This window comes from Palaemon carinicauda, chromosome 5 (genome assembly GCF_036898095.1).
Source record: "Palaemon carinicauda isolate YSFRI2023 chromosome 5, ASM3689809v2, whole genome shotgun sequence".
Lineage (NCBI taxonomy): Eukaryota > Metazoa > Arthropoda > Malacostraca > Decapoda > Palaemonidae > Palaemon > Palaemon carinicauda.
Genome location: NC_090729.1, coordinates 95,553,283 through 95,574,793, shown reverse-complemented (window position 1 = coordinate 95,574,793; position 21,511 = coordinate 95,553,283). Strand labels below are relative to the sequence as shown.

General features: G+C 39.6%; 1 protein-coding gene across 8 annotated transcripts in view; it reads right to left on the bottom strand.

Annotated features, from left to right (window-relative positions):
- Nucleotides 1-21,511, bottom strand: part of LOC137641374 (sesquipedalian-1-like) — an 893,367-nt gene that overhangs the window by 236,398 nt on the left and 635,458 nt on the right. For all 8 annotated transcript variants that reach the window (XM_068373872.1, XM_068373871.1, XM_068373873.1 and 5 more), the window contains one exon: nt 17,077-17,140. In XM_068373872.1, the coding sequence (XP_068229973.1) occupies nt 17,077-17,140 (64 nt within the window). The remainder of the gene's footprint in view (nt 1-17,076; nt 17,141-21,511) is intronic.

Here is a 21,511-nt window from a genome sequence, read left to right as displayed (position 1 = left end):
CAACACAGATGATAGGTTGGGTGTAAATTTTGCCCATTATCTTTTTTTATATCCTCTATACAGAAGATAGAGGTGTTCTACTATTGACAGAGGAAACAAATGATAATCTAGACTGGTGCCTAGCTTCTTTTATTGTATGACAGTGCTGTGCTCTACATTTATATATTATTAAGTTCTCCTTTGTACGGTGTCTACGCAATTGAGTCAAAGATTTTCTTGTGGCCCTGTGCAAGGCAGTTAGTTCTAAAGACCACCAGGGGACTGGTCGCCGTTTGAATAAACCTGTGGTTTTGGGAATTTAATGGTATCTGTGGTATGTAGAGTTTCATTCAGTAAGTCTATGTTATCATCTACACTTTCAAACTACTCTGCATTGCCTTCACTTTCCATTAATTTCCAAAATCTATTCAGTCTGCCTTGAGGAAGGTTCAATCATGGCATTCTCTGAAAGGATGAACTATTGTTCGTATTCATAATAACTGCACTACGATCACTAGTATGCCAATCATCTAAAGTTCTCCATTCAAAATCAAGAAGGCAGTTGGGAAATGCAATTGAAAGGTCAATGCATGACAGGGTACCTGTCTAAACATGAAAGTGTGTGGGCTCTCCTGTATTTAGGACTCCCACATCTTCATTTTCCACAACTGATGATATAATGTTGCCCCTAATGTTTGCTAAAGCATCGCTCCACAAAGGATGTCTACTATTCAAATCTCCAAGTAAAAGAAAAGGTTAAGAGAGTTGTTGGATTACTTCTACTATGTTGTAATTCAAAATGTTATCATTTGGAGGCAAGTAGAGATCAAATTGTATATTTTCTTCCTATATCAATCTGTGCAACCACGAATAGACAAATATATTTGAGGAACATCTCGACGAACGTATATGAAACTTCTGCCATAGCTCCCTGCTTGTTGATTATATGATGTTCTTTAGGCAACCCTCTCGAGGACAAGGAGTTTTAACATCTAGCTTACTCCCCTGCAGACATACAATTATGAGGCAATGCTCCTGAATTGTGAGCTTAAGTTCTCCATATTTGGCGCTTAAATCCTGACAATTCCATTGCAAAATGGAGGGAAAAACTATGGTTTATTTTCTGGAAGACATCTTGGATGAAGCCTTCCCATTGGCAGTTCTTGATTTAACATTATTTCCAGTAGGCTTCTTAAGTGAGGGTCTTGATAAGTTGAGTTTTACATTTGCCCTTTCAACGTTCTTTTTACCTAATTCTTGAGGGGGATGGTGGACCTCAACTTGAATTTTTGATTGATTTCATTAGTTTTCTTGATGATCTGAAATATCAACAGACAAGCCATCATATCTATTTGAAGTCATAACTTTGGTGTTTTTAATGAAAGGGGGGTGAGAGAGATGGAGGTGTCTTTCTTTTCCAATTAAAAGGTGATGATCTATCAGGTTTTATCATTTTCCCCACTACAAGCGCCCCCGATAACTTGGTTTTATGTGAGACCTCCATCAAATCCGGTAAAGATATAGTCTGAGAGAGGTTAGTATTAGCCTTTGTAATGTAGGACGAAGGTTTAATAGAGGTGGGCAAACTTTTAGGAGGTAATATTCTTGATCTATTATGCAGCATGTTATCAAAAGATGGCATATTTCTTTTTGGGAACAACCGGAAATAATAGGTGGGTTGGATGTCTCCTGCCACATTTTTCCTCCTGATTTCAATGCCTTTGTATATCTTATTAATTTACTCAATAGTCTCTCTTGGCATGCCTCACACTTAGACATTCGATACCGAATTTACTGACGGCAGTCTCTTCTAACTTATAATTCTGGCAGTTCCATTCAGTAGATTTATGATTCAAATTACAGTTTAAACAATTGGCCTCCGGTGTAAATTTTCAATGGTAAACTTTGTAGCAAGTACTACTCATTTTTTCATTCTTGCAAACTTTAGAAGGAGGCCCAAATCTAAAGCAATTATAGCATTGCAATGGCTTCTGCTTAAAAGGTTGAACTTTAATCTGTTCATTTTCTATGTCAATGTGGAAAGGCACATCAGTAAGGATGATCATTGATGTTTCAGGTACTTTATGCCCTTTCCATACTGTTAATGGACACATAGCCAGTATCTCCTCTTCCGTGAATTCTTGTCTCTATTAAAAACCAACCCCCTTCCATAGCTAAAGTTTAGATTGGGTTTGACGTCAGATTTTATATCATCAATATCTGTATGTAGATTTCGTAATATAACAAAATGTGTATGACTTGGCCTTTATTAGGTAACTTTTCTTTCCAAACTGAGATATATCTTCAGGTGTGATCGCTCCTACTTTCCTCTGAAGAAATTGGCAGATCTTAAAATAATTTTGTGGCCCTTTAGATTCAGCGACAAGCCACATTGGTGGTTTCGTCTTTCTTTGGGAAGGCATAATATTTCTACGTCTTTTTCAATCCAGTCTACAGGTCTGTAGACATCCAGATCTTTAGGTACCCCATCACACAGAGCACCCTCAATATTCAAATTACCAACTTTAATATTTATAATGTTATGGCTTGCATTAAATGCTTCATCATGACTATAAAATGATAACCCAAAATCCCATAAATTTTTTCCTCTTGAAGTTTCATTCTAATTTCTTTTATTGTAGGTAGTAGGTTGGCCAGGGCACCAGCCACCCGTTGAGATACTACCACTAGAGAGGTATTGGAGCCTTTGACTGGCCAGACAGTAATGCACTGGATCCCTCTCTCTGGTTACGGCTTATTTTTTCTTTGCCTACACTTATACAGAATAGTCTGGCCTATTCTTTACATAGTCTCGTCTTTCCTCATACACCTGACAACAATGAGATACTAAACACTTCTTCACCCAAGGGGTTAATTACTGTACTGCAATTTGTTCAGTGTACTTTCCTCTTGGTAAGGGTAGATGAGACTCTTTAGCTATGGTAAGCAGCTCTTCTAGGAGAAGGACACTCCAAAATTAAAACATTGTTCTCTAGTCTTGGGTAGTGCCATAGCCTCTGTACCATGGTATTCAACTGTCTTGGGTTAGAGTTCTCTTGCTTGAGGGTACACTCGGGCTCACTATTCTATCCTATTATTTTTTTTTTCTTCCTCTTGTTTTTTTTAAATGGTTTGTTGGGCAGGCTTAATAGAAGGTCCAAGGATGCCTGGTGGTTTATCAAGAGGTTGTCTTTTCCTTTTCTGATTCTTTTTCTTCTCAAAACCATCCTTACTGTCCTCCCTTCAGTTGAAGAGGCTATCCTAGAGGATATTTAGCCTTGCATGGTGTATCGGCTCCTCCATGTTGACCAGTTTTTCTGACTTTTTACTATAGTCTATGGGTTTCATTAATCACTTTATTTATAATTCTGTACATGTTGTATTTGTTATAATTGTTGTTAGTCTAGTTTTTATTTCTATTAAGTCTTATGCTGTCTGGAGACATTGAGCGAAATCCGGGACCAGTACGTCTTAGATTTTGTCAATGTCGTCTTCTGTATTATAATATTCGTGGTCTTCATGCAAATATTCAAGACCTTACAGTTGCGTCCAGACAGTATGATATTCTTTTGCGCTCAGAAACTTTGGTTTCTAATATGAGGCACTCCTCTGAGCTCCTTATAAGTGGTTTTAAGAAGCCAATAATGTTGAAACGTGATGCCATCCCTAGGGCCAGGGGAATGACAGTGTACATTAGGACCGAGTACCCTGCTTCTCATAAGTCCTGCTATCAATGTGGATGTCATAAGATTCAGGTAATAAAAGTTTGTGGCAGGCATAACAACTTTTATTTGTGTTCCATTTACCAGAATCCAGACATGGATGATTCTATCTTCAATTGTCTTCATACCATTATGGCTAAGATACAAGAAGATGATAGAAAGGCTTCTCTTGTCTTTGTTGGTGATTTTAATGCTCACCATAGGGAGTGGTTAAGTTCTATCTCTCCTACCGAATGCCATGGCTTAAGAGCTTTAGACTTTGCCTCGGAATCAGGCTGTGAGCAAATCATAAATGAAGCTACTCACAGGTCTGGTAATTGCTCGGACCTCGTATACACTGACTCCCCTGGCATTATAACTAGTAAGGTTGGTTCTCCAGTTGGGACATCTGATCATGCCTTGATTTCCTTAGTAGTGAAGACTAAGCAGCCTGTCCCTGATATATCATACTCTTGTAAAATTTATATGAAATCCCAAGCAGACTGGAATGGGTTTTTGCATGATCTTTTGTGCTTGAATTGGTCACAATTATATAGTAGTGTAGATCCTGTTGTCCCTTTGAATGAGAATCTAGTCAACATAATTGTGCTAAGGTACCGAGTGAAGGACACACCGTGGTTCATTGATGATTGTAGACATGTTTATTTGGAGAAGCAGGAGGCCTATCATCTTTGGAAGGGTAACAGATCAGATTTGACCTGGAACAACTATACTCAGCTTTGAGCTTTTGCTCAGAAAGTTTATGTCTCAACTGAAAAGGAGTATAATTTAACCATAAAAGAAACCCTTTCTGGTACAACTCAGGAACAAAAATGGTGGTCTACCTTTAAATCTGCACTCTTTGGTGTATATGCAACAGTTCCTCCTTTACTTGAACCAGATGGCTCAGTCACTCACTGTCCAAAGGAAAAGGCAACCCTGTTGGCTGATGTTTTTGACAGTAAACAGAGTAATGAAAAACTTGAACATCCTCATTCCTGTTTTCCTGAGGCTAAACTAACTAGTTTAGCTTTTCGATCTCGTGAGATTAAAGCTCTGTTGATGGACCTTGATGCTTATGGATGAGTAGACCCAAATGGCATTTTCCTTTGTTTTTTATAAAGACTGCAGATTTCTTAGCTCCAAAGTTATCTGTTATTTTGCGCAAGTTAGCAAGAAGAGGAGCTTTTAGCACTTGTTGGAGAATTGGCAATGTTACTCCTCTATGTAAATGTGTTTGTGGTAGCTCAAGTCCCACTGATTACCGCCTAATTTCCATAACTTCCATATTATCTAAAGTTTTAGAACGTCTTCTGGCAAAACGTCTAAATAGGTTTGCTGAAGGTAATCATCTATTCCCTAGTTTGCAATTTGGTTTTCGTAAAGGCCTTGGAGCATGTGATGCCCTTCTTACAATCTCTAATGCTATACAGAAATCCCTTGATTGTGGTCAGGAAGTTCGTATGATTGGCCTTGATTTTAGTGCTGCCTTTGACCGTGTTAATCATGAGGACCTTGTTTTCAAACTCAAACAGTTGGGAGTGGGTGGGTCGTTTTTTAGCAATATTATTGAGTTTTTAAGTAATAGAGCTCAAAGAGTTGTTGTTGATGGGCACCATGGTGAGTATAGGAATGTGATTTCCGGTGTTCCAAATTTAAAGAAACATTATCAATACTGAGATCCAGATGTTGAGCCACCGTCCTTGACCTACTTACAATCATACTTTGAGTTTTGGTAGGATTCAACTTCATACCCCATAATTTGCACCATGCACTAATTTTAGCTAAATCTCTATTAATATATTCACCAACCCCAGATCTACATTCAGGGGATGGAATTTGAGCAAAGAGAGTAGCATCATCTGCATATGCAACAAGCTTGTTTTCTAGGCCAAACCACATGTCATGTGCATATAGTATGAAAAGTAATGGGCCATGAACACTACCCTGTGGAACACCGGATATCACATTCCTATACTCACTATGGTGCCCATCAGCAACAACTCTTTGAGATCTATTACTTAAAAAATCAATAATAATGCTAAGAAACGACCCACCCACTCCCAACTGTTTGAGTTTGAAAACAAGGTCCTGATAATTAACACGGTCAAAGGCAGCACTAAAATCAAGGCCAATCATACGAACTTCCTGACCACAATCAAGGGATTTCTGTACAGCATTGGAGATTGAAAGAAGGGCATCACATGTTCTGAGGCCTTTACGAAAACCAAATTGCAAACTAGGGAGAAGATGATTACCTTCAGCAAACCTATAAAGACGTTTATGCCTGTATGTTTCTGCATGATTTTATTGGAGTTTTTGTGCCACTGGAATGGGTTGTATATATACTCATGCTCCGTCCAAAAAAATTAATTGCATTCGACTTGTCTCTCAGTCACCTCCTACGCATAGCTTGCACATTGGTGACTAGCGGTGTGACTGCTTCCTCCTGCCTGCCCCCTCACTGCTTTGCCTTACTGTTTTAAGATGCCGCCCACCAAACTTGCCTCTTTGGCATGAGACTACCGTCATTTGAAAGCGGAGAAGCTTTTACCTGGTTCCAGCATGCTGAAGTCCAGTTTTGCATCAAGGGCATGACTTGGTCAGCACCAAAGCTGATTAGGTTCTCGCGGCGATCCCCAGGAACACTTTCCCAGATATCTCCGATTGGCTGAGCGAGCAAGTGGACACCACCATAACATACGAAGACCTCAAATCATACCTCCTGGAGCAGTACTCATTATCAAAGGTCGTCCGCATAGCAAAAATTATTCAGCTCTCGCTACAACCATTGACAGACCAAACGGCTTCATTCAGCTTCAGGGAAATGACCAGTATCGCTCGCCTGTGCCCTGCTGCAAACAGCTTTCCCTGTGAAGTGAATCTACTTTGTGCCTCTTAGGTACGGTGACTACCCGAATCTTTATTTGCTGCTATCCCCGATGTCTATATTTTGTCCCTGAAGAACCTGATAATCAAAATAGACGCCCTTATGGACACCCACTTCACCATCTTCCAGAACTCCATCTATGCCTTCACTCCTGATGAAGTGGACAACTACTGCATTCAACATTGACCGAAACTGCCGTGAACGCAGTAGAAAACAGACACCCACCCTGTGACTTGCCGGAGCGGCGACAAAGCCATCCTTCGCCCATATATACCATAGCTCGCTTACGCCCCAACCAACGACCTCTCCATCCACTTACTAATGCCCATCAACTGCAGTTATGCTACTACCACACCAAATTGGGGCTGCTGTGAAGAAATGTGCGAATGGTTATTGGTGGCCAAAACCGTGCAAGTAGGCCATCGCTTGTAGTAGTGGCCTCCCTTGTTACTAATATTTTATCTTTACATGATGCAGGTACTGGCATGCGATTTTTGGTAGACATGGGTGCTTGCTGTTTTCTTCTGCCAAGGCCACTCTCCAGGACACGAAGTAGTCTGTCTAAGTCTGCCGACATTCACCTGGTAGCTGCCCACAGTTATGGAACCCTCACATTATCGTTTAGAAGCGTCAAATATATTTGAAAGTTTCTCGTTGCTGACGTAACATTGCCAATCCTCCTTGCGGATTTCCTCTCACACTTCCACCTCCTGGTCGATGTAGCTCACCGACACTAAGCCAACACGGATTTGTACTTCTCGACGCCTCTCCAACCCACCCTCACTCTTCCCATCAGTGCACCCATGGATGCCTGTACCCTCCTCACATCGTACCAGGAAGTTTTCTGTCCAGAACTTCGTCAAATGCCCACAGTTCCTGAGAAACACGGTATGTATCACCATATCAAGACGATGGGGCCTCCAGTGTTCGTGAGATTCAGGCGTCTGGCACTGGATTGTTTAGCAGCCGCCAAACAAACGTTCACCAAAATGGAGGAAATGGGCCTTTGCCAAAAGGCCTCAAGGCATGGTCGGCACTCTTACATATCGTCCTGAAGAATGATGGCTCTCTGTGTCCGTGTGGGGATTACTGGAGCCTGAACATGTGGACAGAACCGGATCACTATCCCTTCCCAAACATTGCCAACGAGATCTCCTACTTGCACAAAGTGAAGGTTTTCTCCATGCTCGAACTCCTGAAGGGCTATTATTAGGTGCCCAAGTACCCAGAAGACATTCCCAAGATTGCCATTACCACTCACACTTTGGTACCTACACCTTCAATTACTCCTGTTTTGGCCTTCGTATTGCTGGGGCCACTTTTCAACGTCTCATGGACGCCACCTTAAGGACCTCACCTTCTGTGTATGTTACGTGGAGATCATACTTGTGTTCTCTTCCTCCACAGAGGAACACCTCTGTTATCTACGCATGGTGCTCGACCACCTAAAACAAAACACCTTGTAGTCCGGTACGACAAGTGTACCTTTGGTGTCAATGAAGTATCGTTCTTAGGGCACCGCATCACTCTTAAAGAAGTCCATCTCCTCCCTGAGAAGGTAGCAGCCATTCAGAACTTCATGCCCTCGACTGTCAAATCACTAAGAATTCTTGGGCATGATCAACTATTATCACTATTTCCTGCCAGTCATCACCGCCACTCTTGCCCCCTTCTAAGCCTCCCTCAAGGGCAAGCCGAAAGACCTGAAGTTGGGTCCCGTTCAAGAAGCAGCCTTCTGCAACGCGAAGAAGGCCCTATCAACCAAGGCTGGTCTCACTTGTCCTGTGCCACATGCACCTCTCCTCTCCAATGATGCCAGCAACGTTGCTATTGGAGCAGTCCTTGAGCAGGTGGACAATGGTTTGCCCCGCCCACTAGCCTTCTTCAGTAAAAAAAAAACTGTCCAAGGTGAAACCCGGCTACTCTTCCTTTTACCACAAATTGCTGGTGTTGCACTTGGCAGTCCGTCATTTTCCCCACTTCTTGGAAGGTACGCACTTCGTCATTTGCACGGACCACATGCCTTTGGTGAACGCCTTCACTCATCAGTCCGAAGCCTGGTACACCCATCAATGCGGACATCTCTTCGCCATGATTAAATACAATTGTAACCTTCAGCACGTTCCTGGGATAATGAATCCCGTTGCAAATGCCCTGCCAATAAACACATTGGCTGCCATTCACCTATGATTGGATTACAACACCTTGGCATAAGCCCAAAGATAAAGATCCAGAGTACCAAGCATGTACAACATCCTGCACATCTCTCCATTGGGAGGACGTCCCTGTCAACGACTCCAACGCTTCTTTCCTCTTTCAAGTCAGTGTTGGTAGACCTAGACCGTGGATACCTTCTCCCATTCGCCGCCAGGTGTTTGATTTCATTCATGGCCTTTCACGTCACCATCTGCCTTGAAAACCATTATATACCCTTATCATGCAGAGAATGGTTGATGCCTTTGATAAAACAAAGAAAAAATAAAACGTTAGTTTTGCTTAGTACTTTTAAGGCCGATCGTTAATAGTGGCCTGTAAAAGTGCATAATTAGATTATTTGTTGTGCTGAAACAATAGGCCATAAAGAGTAGGTGTCTAAAGACCTGTGTGTAGAATGATCCGTAAAAGTGGTTTGTCCCTTCCAAAAACCAGTTTCAATGAGTTATGCGATAGAGTGGTTTTTGTAGAACGCTAGGATTGCGGCAAGACCACGAATATCACGTGCTCGAAGGGAGGGGGAGAAATGGCTGGTGATGCCTCCTGAGGATTTATAAGCTCTCACGACTATTTCACCCAACCAAAAGGAGATTATATTTCTGGATAAAACGTTAGTTTTGCTTAGTATTTTTAAGGCTGATCGTTAATAGTGGCCTGTAAAAGTGCATAATTAGATTATTTGTTGTGCTGAAACAATAGGCCATAAAGAGTAGGTGTCTAAAGACCTGTGTGTAGAATGATCCGTAAAAGTGGTTTGTCCCTTCCAAAAACCAGTTTCAATGAGTTATGCGATAGAGTGGTTTTTGTAGAACGCTAGGATTGCGGCAAGACCACGAATATCACGTGCTCGAAGGGAGGGGGAGAAATGGCTGGTGATGCCTCCTGAGGATTTATAAGCTCTCACGACTATTTCACCCAACCAAAAGGAGATTATATTTCTGGATAAAACGTTAGTTTTGCTTAGTATTTTTAAGGCTGATCGTTAATAGTGGCCTGTAAAAGTGCATAATTAGATTATTTGTTGTGCTGAAACAATAGGCCATAAAGAGTAGGTGTCTAAAGACCTGTGTGTACAATGATCCGTAAAAGTGGTTTGTCCCTACCAAACACCAATTTCAATGAGTTATGCGATAGAGTGGTTTTTGTGGAACGCTAGGATTGCGGCAAGACCACAAATATCACGTGCTCGAAGGGAGGGGGAGAGGTGGCTGGTGATGCCTCCTGAGGATTTATCAAGCTCTCACGACTATTTCGCCCAACCAAAAGGAGATTATATTTCTGGATACTTTCTTTTTGGAGTGACCAGTGGTCACAAAAATATTTTAGATTTTAGGCCTATAAAATACTTTGTTCTTTTCAGATATCTACACATTGCTCTTATGGGGCATGGGGCATAGTAACGTCATCTGGTGTGAAGAATTTTCTTCACTACTCTTCTTCTTCACAGTTTATTTTAAGTAGATATTGTTGTTGTTCGTGACGTTACGGCAGGGAAAATGCAAACGAGTGTCTCAAGATAAATATTTTTGTATTCATTATATTATTGTAAGTATTTAGGTACTTTAAATTTCTCTCTACTACAACTCAAGTCTGCTAGTCCAGAGGATATGTTTGTCCACACACACATAAGCCCGACTTGCTAATTACCTTTAGGATTCCTTTTTTATTTTTATATGCCAGATGTTTAGAGTTAGGATTATCTTTGTCCCCCCCATTTCTCCTTGTATTCTAAATAAGCGTATTGCTTAAAACTTACAAACCACTTATTGACGTATCCAGATCCCACAAAGGACGAGGACAAGTAGATACCTTGAGAGGTCACAGATACTGAGGAGAAGCATCCAGTCCCGCAGAAACCTCTGATCAAGGCTAGGGGCGAGTAGGAAGAGGCCATTGACTCCGGTATACCAGTAAGGTAGAACTCAAGACCGCCATTCTCTGGACATGGGCGCCCAGGACAAAAAATCTTGCGAGTTTAATTAATGGCCATTCCCCCTTTAGATAAGTTTCTATTTGTCTCTAAGTTAAGTTTAGGTAATGTTCTGGCAATATATTTTTTGGGCTGCATGCGTGGAATTTGATGTATTTGTGTTTTATTTGTCGGTAATTGCTTGGGGTCACAAACCACGTGTTGGAACCTCACAGTAGCCTACTGCATAAATTATAACCATTAGATTTTGATTTTATTTATTCCATTTGAGGGTTAATTCCATGTGTCCATACAGTTTGTCAATTTCAGTGTTTTGTGTTGTAAATTGTGGTTAATATTTCATTTATTAATTTTGCCATTTGAATAAATCATTATAAAGTTATTCTGATTCTCTTCTTTACAGTAATAAAGAAATTATAATAGATTAAAGACATTGGTATCTTTAACCACATTATTTTGAAGACACTACCAATCTAAAGTTTAGTACGGGTTAGATGCACCCGAGATGTTGAGAGTAACCCATTGTAGGTATAGGTAAGTTGGCATGAGCAAGTGTACACTTCTTTATCTTAGTGCTTTGAAGGTGAAGATGCCCATTTAACTTTACTTAAATATATCACTGGTTCTATATATTGCCTTTGTCTATGTTAACGTAAATGCCTGTCCAGCATCGCACTGGGGTCACTAGGACGGATTTGAAATAGAGACTAAGAGTGCAGATGATGTTAGATTGCCAAAGCTAAGGTAGACCATCCCTTAATTACTTAGTCAAGTGTGGAGGTTTTAGGTCTCTGGAGGGAGATGACTTTATTATCAAAGTGAAGGTTTCTGAACTACGTCATCAAAGTTATTAACAGGATGTTTGTCCCTTGAGCGATAGTGCTCCTTTTCCTCCCCACATGATCTTTGCACATATGACGTAAGGAGGCTTTCCTGGAACAACAAGTTCCAAATCAACAATTAAATAAAAACATATTTCTCCACATTCGAGTCATCAGTTACTAATTTAAGAGACAAGATTAAGAGAGAGACAAATCTAATATCGTTTTCAACCAGATTCTGGGTTTTGGTCACAAATTCGGGAACAAAAGATATAGTTCTTTCCACCTTCTGGAATGTGATATGAGATAAGGTAGACCAAGTAATTCACTTACTCTCTTGGATGAAGATAAGGCAAGGATGAAGACGATCTTTAAGGTAAGGTCTCTATTTAAGGCTTTATGCATGGGTTTGTAAGGGGCTTTCTTAAGGCCCTGAGAAACTTCGTCACATCCTTGGTAGGGGTTTAAGTTCTTGAGGAGGACAAGAATGCTCAAAACTTCTAATGAGACCTAAGAGCTCCCCTGACGAACCTGGCTAAAGGCTAAGAGGTAGCCTTTTTCTGCAGTGACTGAAAGGGATTTCTTGCTCTTCAGGAACACCAAAAAGTCTGAAATCAAGGGAATAGTGACCTTGAGTGGAGTAATGTTTCCCCTACAACACCAATCACAGAAACTTTTCCCATTTAACCTGATAGACGTCTGCGGACGACATTTGGGGATATCTGGAAAGTTGCTTTGCATTTGTACTTGAAAAGCCTTTGTTTTGGAGGAAATGCGGGATAGTCTCCAGCCATAAAGTGGTAGGTAGTGCACTGTGTTGTAGAACTTTCATAGGTGTATTTGTTGTAATAGGTTTGGCCATTCTGGAAGTTCTCTTGGAACTTTTATGAAAAGTTCCAAATGGTTTCTGCTGAACTCTAGGCTTGCACCACGACTACAGATACCATGTGCTCGAGGGTATCCTGTTGATGTTTCCCCTGAAGATTGTAAGTTCTCATGATAGATTTCTCAACCAGTAAGTAGTAGCATTTTCGCAAACTTCCTCTGGTGCTACTAGTGTTAATACCCAGATTGAAAAATATTTGGGCCTACGATTTGTCATCCATTTCTGAAATTTTTCAATTGATCTCACTGGACAGAGAAAAATAACGCAAGGGTCATCAGTGGTCTCCTTGAGAGCCAAGAATGTAAAGAAGTCCAACTAATTTTCTCTTTGAATCTGGTTTCTGGTCACAAACTCGAGAGCGAGGGATACAAAAAATTCTTTGTCCCCTCTAGAATGCAACACAAGATAATATAGACCATGCAGCATCAGATAATTGAGTTGGCAAGTTGCACAGTCTCTCTTATTTAGTTGCCCGCACTGAGGGTGGAAGGAGGTCTCCTATAGTTTTTTGTTGGACTTTGTGGTTAAAACCCAGAATCTGGCGACAAATGACCCCAGCTTCAAATCCTCCTCCAACCCATTTACTCGGAAGTTGTCGGGTGGTGATCAAGAGATGCTCCAGTGTTCCATGAGGGATCTAGGGTGCTATCTGAAAAGGACCTAACACTTCAGGCCTGAGTGACAAGACTTTTAATTAGCAATGGCAGGTCCAAGAAAGAGGTGCCAAGGAACACTGTCTATTTCTGGCTTTGTGAGACAATCCACAGAGCTTATGCATCGATTGTAGAAAGAGTCGAGGCACCAGCTAGGACCAGATCTCTCGAAGTCAGGGGTATTAGCCCCACTCTTGCTTTCAGGAAAACCTGTTAGTGGGCCAAGTGTTGAAGGCCTGAGTCTGGAAAAGCCTGATAACCGACCAGACCTCTCGAAGTCAGGGGTATTAGCCCCACTCTTGCTTTCAGGAAAACCTGTCAGTGGGCCAAGTGTTGAAGGCCTGAGTCTGGAAAAGCCTGATAACCTTCACAGCCTTTTACTTGCAAGAATATACCCACAAGTCTCTTGACACCTTTGTGGTTGGACCTGTAGTGGTTGCTCAAGTAGCTGTATAACCAGCCCAGCTCCCACACAGGACAAGGATAGATAATAATGTGTGGGTGTAAGTCTGGAATGAACGATAGTATGACTGGATCGTCTTAATTTTTCTGTCTCCCTGGCCCCCTTCTATGAGACCAAGCAGTCAAAACATTGGACAGACCTGATGCTGGTGAATATAAGTTCAGAGCTCCATTCATTAGGTCTTAAAAAGTATCTCTTCTATCCCCTTTAATGAGCTGGGGGAGGAGGATGGTTGATCTTATACCAACCGTTTAATCATCAGACAAGGTATGTGTTTTCAAATGAGGTCCCCTTTGGGCTAAGGGGTTCTTAAGTTTGATCGGGTACATGCTTTGGTGTACAGCCCAGGTCCTAGCAGCCTTCCACACTATAAAAGTCAGTAGGAGGTTGCTGGGTCATCATTTTGCTTCTGCACAAATCAAGCAGTGATCATCACAGAAAAGAAAATGAACCTTCCAGTTTGGGTTCCCAAGGACTTCCAAACCACCAAGCAGTAAGTGCACCTAATTAAAGGACCAGGGTTTGTATGCAGCATAAGAACAAATTACAAATTTTAAAATTTGTACTTTTCTAGCCATACAGCCCTGAATCCTTTACCCAACTCCCCTCTCAGTCCTGGGCCAAAAGGTCAAATGTGAAGACTCTCCTGCTGGAAAGGATCAGAGCTACTTGCCCCGCATCCTCACCAGCTGGATAACCACTTATTATCCACCTTTAACGATCGACTCCAGCTTGTAGAGAATCAATCTCCTTAATTAAAGGACTCAGGTTTTTTATGGCTGGAAAAAAATTAATAATTTGTGAAATTAGGCAACTGATTTGTTTTACAGATCTCATAACATCTTTGTGGGATAGAATATTCTCACACTAATTAAGAACCCAAATTTGCAACTTTCTTTGCACTTGAGGTAATAATTCTATTAAAAAAAATATAAGAAAACTAAGGGGTATAAGTTGTCTTGGAGGTAGCTGTTTCTGACAACTTAGAATATAAAGAAAAAAAACTTATATTAAGTAACTTGTTTGGATACATTTATAAAAGTTTCCTTATTAATTGAACTGGAGGTACCTCATCAGAGTAAGGTTATTCCTCCGTATTATCTTCATCTTCCTACTCTGAAAAAAAATTCCATTATATTGATTATTGGCCTTCCCATTTGTTGACTTTTATCAAGAACTTTTGAACTAGCTAAAATTTAGCCAAGGAACTCAACAGTTGAGGTACTAGTACCTATATTCAAACTTGAGGAGTAATGCTAGGGCACGATAGGTTAGTATTTCTGCTTTTGCCCAAAGAATAATTGGATCTCTTAGATGAAAAAAAAAATCGAGAAAGAACCGAAGCTCATGAAGCTCGTTACTATAAATAGTCAACAGCTTATTAATGGCTGGTGTGGCATTTCTATTTTCATTCCAACTTTATTCAACTAGCTCTGTTTTTCCCTGGACTAAAAGTTAGTTTTCTTTCGTGTTTGTTCTGCAACCATTAAAACACACTTTTCCCTAAAAGGAACAGTAAGGGTTTTGCATTCATCACAACGATTATCCATCCATAATACTGTAAAGTCCCCAGCACAAGACACAAAGAGAATGATAATCCTGATTGCAAGGAAATAACTCCCTTGCACAACCTAAACAGTAATTACTAATAAATCCAGAAGACATCTCAAATAATCACTAATAACCTAAAATGCACTATGTAAGGTCCACAACCTGGAGCATGGGACTTACAGTACATGAACCTTTCCATATCAACACGATGAGAAAACTGAAAAACAAGGCAGGTGTGGTATAATTCTACCATGGTTGTTGCCATTAGTCAGTCACTAGATTGTCTCATTATTGGGGTAGAAGCATTAGCCTATTTAAGATTTTGAGATAACATAAAATTAAGCCAAGCTTCGAGACGACAGCAATATGAACATAATTTGAGTAAAGAAATAAATTTACTTTGATTTTGTATCTTGAATATCAAGATAAATATATGGTATAGCTACACTACTATCAATATTTCTAATGAAGGGCTTGAAAAAGACTCAAATGAAAGTAGCGACAAAGAATCGTTGTCACTAAAACACCTGTCAAATGAAGATTGTTGTTTCAAGCTGGTGGTTTTAATCAGATATTTCAATAACTCTTAAGGTATATGACTGGATAGCTAGTCTAACAAACGCACTACTAGTGCTCTAATTTTAAGTTTGTCTACCGAGTTGTGCTTGCCAAATGTATGGCACAATGAATGTTAGGTATTACGTACTTAATCAAATAAAATAGCTTTTAGATTAAAAAGAAGCAATACCATCTTTGACTTAAGACTATGGTCATTATTCTTATATAAAAAAGAAAGACATTATATTGAACAAACTATCCTAGTCCTAGATGGGCAAACTTTACTCAAATTGAAATGATTGGGCTTTTGAAGAAGAGCAGCACCGTTCAGAAGAGGGGCTGTTAATCTTTAATTAAATCGGCAAAACTGGGACCCCTAGTGTTCAAAAGGTTATATTTTTAATTGGAACATTCATTGGCATTGCTAGTGGTGGCGGTTAATTGACTTTCCTTGGCATGGGGATTCAATTATTTACACGACCAACCGACCTACTGTAATTTCATATATTTTGGTTATAATGTTAACAAACTTCACTCATTAAAAATCTCCTGTTCATATGAAAGTGAAAAATAGCCAAAATAATTCCCAAATCATGCACTGTTTGTCAGATCCATGAAGACCAACTAAGAATGTTTAATTGCAAGCAAAGAGGGCCACGGAGGAGCAAACACTCTTGTCAACAAGCTTTTGAAGATGAGCAGTCCGAATCATAAGAGGGATCGCTGATCTTCAAATGGGCAAAACTGGAACCATTACTGTCCAAAAGAGACCATTGGGACCATTTTCATTCATAAACTTAAAATTCATAAACAAAATGGAGTTCCATGAGTCCCATGTGAGCTCCATAAGGATATTAAAAATCAAGTTCCTCGAGTCTCATATGAGCCCAATAAGGATATTGAAATATTTCTGTGACAATTATTATGTAAAAAGCTTTCATGGTAGCAAACCAGTAACAATAACAATAACATTGCAGGCATTGCACTTACCAAGTTGCTGAAACTACTTACAGTTCACAAGTTTTCTTTGAGACATGTAACAGAGTAACAATGTTTTGCAGAACAAATTATAATTATTGCATTAGATACACATTTTAAAAGAAAATACTGCATTAATACGTAAAACTGTAATTTTCAAATACTGCACATGAATATAATTTAAAAAAGTAATCTATATGAAATAAAAAACATGAACCTTGGCTTACAACCTTCAAAATAAGAGATACAACCTTAAATCTAACAGCAAATATAATAATCTTCATTGGCTTTGCATATAATACTTACCAGTTAAAAACAGGTATATGGTAATATATAAAGTGAGATGCTAACCATCTCAGCATGTGCATGCTCTTCAATCATAATGTTCAAGGCTTCCTATGAACATAACATTAGTACCAGAAAACCAATATGGGTAACTGCGAGTGACTTACTTTTCCAGTTTTTCTTCTGATCTGGATTCTCAACATTATCAACTGTGCCCGTAAATGTTCATAGCTAGAAATAAAAAAAATTGCTATAACATCCACTTATATCAATAATACTATATCAAATCTATAATCTAATAAGGAAAATACTTTAATTTCAAATTTTTAAATATAATAACGTGTAAACTCAAATATCCATAATGAAAACAATTTAAATACTCCATAGCATGCAAACCAGTCTCATTTAATTAACCCCTGATTATTCACAACTCATGTTGGGAAGAAGGCCTAACTAATATATGCTCTTTATAGGTATTTTCAATCATTATACTGTACATACACATTACATAAACCTGTATTTTACATAATCTATAATAAACCATTGAAAGAAGTAGCTGCTGTGTGTTGTTGCAACACTATCTCTAGATAAACTTCTTTTTTTGGAATTCTGAATTAAATTTCATTTCGTTAAAGAAGTTTCCAAAAAAGGTAAGCCTTATTTTCGTGGAGTTACCGTGAGGTCCTCAAGAACTTTCTTGTTCAGGCTAGAGCAGGGAATCCAATAAAAAATATTATACCAAAAATAAAGATTGTCTTCCCTACCCTAGGGCAAGTATATCAACATACAAGCTCGGACTCAATTTGAATAAGGGACACCTATGAGCTTAGGCTCTCTAAAACCATTCAAAGGAACTCCAATGTTAAGTTTGTCTGCAAGCAGACAGCACATCACACACTAAGAAATAATTCTAAATACTGGAAAGATGACAAGGCCCCTAGGTTTCGCACCAAAAACATTTTCTTTAGAGTAAGCCCTAGTTTTATCGCACTTCCTATCGTAAACCTAGGAAGGTCGGAAGATCTTGGGGACTACACAGTACCTCCAAAAGAAAATCCTTTCCTTTGTTAAAACGACTTTTAGGGCCCAGTTACTGTTAATCATCATATGAAAGAATAGTTCTTACTTACATCACATGAATGGAAAGAATTAATAGGTTCCATTTACCACAAGAGAGGGAATCACTTGAGAGGAGGTTCAATGTCCATCACAGCATATCAGCCCGATACAACTGCCACAAAACCAACCCAGTGCAAGCATACTAATGTGCTTAGATTTATTTAAGATAGCACCACACAAACAGCATATGCCCGCACCAACTCATAAAGCTCTGAATATCTTGGAATTACATGATCGGAAAGAAGTTAAGCATTATGCAATTCTTCTCATATCATGTTTGTTGGGATGTATAAAGAATCAGACTTCTTAAGAAGGAAGGTCATAACACAACTGATAGCTCCTGTAGAAAGTGGAAAATTGGGATGAGTGGTCTAAATAAAACTACTGTATTGTCTAAAGACGTAACCTCTACAAACATTATTGCTGGGTAGATATAAAAAAGAGGTTATCACAATAGGGCTTATAAAGAAACCCAGCAATGTAAGGGTTTGTCATTCTTGGCAAAAAAAAAAAAAAAAAAAAAAAAAAAAAAAAAAAAAAAAAAAAAAAAAAACCAGTATTTGGACACAAGACAGAATATGGGTGAGGCATAGAATCGACATTTGGAAATGGACAGCATAAGGGTGAGGAACTCCTGTGCTCTTACAGCATACACCCAATTTGCTGACTATTTCTTCCGAGTCTAACACTATTAAAATTACTGCCTTTGTAAGAGCTCTTTTAAAGCAACAATCTTATCATCTAATTCAGCCAAAAAATCTAGTAATCTACCGAAGGTCCAAGAAACATGAGCTAGTAATGAAGGATGTTGTGAGGTAATCAATAGAGCGATCTGGCCAAACAAACTTGCATGAGAGGCTCTGTCAGAAAAGATTTGTGTAACAGATTTGTTGTAGGTTTCATCTTCATATCCTCCAAACAAAGACGAGGAAAGAAAACAAGATGTCTGGGGGTATCTGGAATGGATCCTTTCCCTAAGGATGGCAATCCATGCCTTCATACTGACCAATATTGCTCTAAAGGAAGAACATCTCTTACAGGTTATGAAGTGAGTAAAGTTGTTAGCCTAGATGTCTCTCTAATAAATATGGACAAAGAAATCAAAGCATGAAGTGTTTGGGTCAAGGAGTGGGGAAAAAGAGGTGGTCTGATTCCCTATGTTCTGGTATAGCTGTGTCGACCAAAGAGGGTGTAAATTCTGCCTCAATAGCTTAAGGAATGAAATTTAACCAAATGTTCAGCCATAGTTGGGCCACGAGTATAGCTATTCCTACAAATGTCAGCTAATCTTTTAAACCTTCGAACTCGACAGAGGAAACCGAAAGATTGGAGACCATCTGTTACAGTCCCAGTTTCAAGCCAGCTATTAGCCATGTATTGTTGTAAATGGTCCACTCAGAAATCTAGATCGATTTCAAGGATCTTGTGTAAAGAGCTCAGGTCTAAGATCCAATCTTTAACCAAGGATGTCTATCTGGAAAAGGCTTCAGCCACAAGTGAACTAGGGAGGGGAACATATTCCCATTTTGGAGGAACTTCACAACAGAAAGGATCACATCGTCAAGGTTTTTGATGACAACCCCCTTTCTGGATACGAAAAGACCGCTGTTTGGGTGAAAATAAAGATTTTAATATGCATGATTATATGTTTATGATATTAATGTTGTATGTATATATATGTATATATACATATGTATATGGGTATATGTATGTATGTGTATATATATGTATGTATATATATGTATGTGTGTATATATGTATATGTATGTGTATATGTATGTGTATATATGTGTATGTATGTGTATGTTTTGCTTATGTATTTATATAGATAAGGCTACCGTGTTTTCATATAAATAAACTGTACTGAAAGTCAAAAAAACAAGAATTTACCCGCCACTACATGACCCTCTTTGGCAGGTGTCTAATGAGCTTGGGGACTCCGCCCACTTGACCCAGGTAGGGAGGGGCCAATACCCCTGACTTCGTGAGCTCTGATTCTAACTAGTGCCTCGAAGCGCTCATCAGTCGAGAAGTACCCTCTACGGATCATCTCACGAAGCCATAAAAAGACCATATTCCTTGACCCCTCTTTCTTGGACCTGAAGTGTTGGGTTCTATTCAGATAGAACCGCAGAACCCTCACGGTACACAGGAGCATCTCCTTTCAATCCATACTTGATGCCTCCCGAAAGGAGAGGATGAAGAAGGATTCAAACTTAGTATCATGCACTGCCAGGTTCTGGGTTTTGGCCATAAGTCCAGCACAAAACTGAAGGAAATCTTGTACCACCCCTAGGCGTGGATGACTACATAACAGGAATTGTGCACCTTGCCAACTCTCTTCGCTGATGCTACGACTAACAGAAAGACAGTCTTGAGAGCCAGACCCTATCTGACACCCTCCTAAAAGGCTTGAACGGGATAGGCATAAGAGCCCTGAGAACAAAGTTAAATCGCACTCTGGGGCCCTGAGATCCCAAGCTGGGCTAAACTCTCGAAGCTCCTCTTGACAATTCCCAGGAAGCAGAGAAGTTTACAGTATACAATTAAATTGGGAGACCATACTCCAGGCTGAGCGGTATCCTTTAAGAGCCATAGTTGAAAGGCACTTCTCTAAGTGAAGGAAGTCGAGGATATCTGCAATCTGCGCTAAAGTGGCTTCAACCGGAGAAACATCCCTTCTATGACGCCAACAGTTGAAAATGCTGATACCCAATGCATGTGATGCTAGCATGCAAAATCCCTGGCACTGGATGTAACTTCAGCAATTGCCTCCGTAATCTCTCTCTCTCTCTCTCTCTCTCTCTCTCTCTCTCTCTCTCTCTCTCTCTCAGTCTTATGTTTGCTAAAACGACATAAATGCAAAAATTCGGAATAAACAAGTTAAGAAACAGGATACATAATAAATGTGGATGACGGAATGCCTATCAATTATTCAGAGAGAGAGAGAGAGAGAGAGAGAGAGAGAGAGAGAGAGAGAGAGAGAGAGAGAGAGAGAGAGAGAGAGAGAGAGAGAGTGTGTGTTTAGTATGCAACTGTAAGTTATCCCAATTCGAATAACACTTTTGTTTTTAATTTCTATATGTCTTTTATTTTGAAGACAGAGAAGACAATAATTGTTATTGTTGCGCTTGAGATTGTGTTTTGAGTGTGTGCAATAAGTAAAAAGTACTTATGCAGTAACTGTTATTCTCTCCCGGGCCATGAAAGAGAATAGAATAAATATATTGAGGGTAGTCCAGATTTAACTCTCAAAGTCAAGTTTCTTTGGTTTTCATTGTCAGAAGCAGCAAATGAATAGAAAGGTGCTTGACAAATCTTGAAACAATATAGGCTTTGTAATTACTTTAATCATTGCTTGTTATGCTGAATACACTAATGTTTAATAGGTCTGTTGTACACATAGCAGTCAATGGCCGGGGTAGTTAATATCAAATATGGTTACACGACTTAGTACAAGGGAACATTATTAAGCCTGAATAC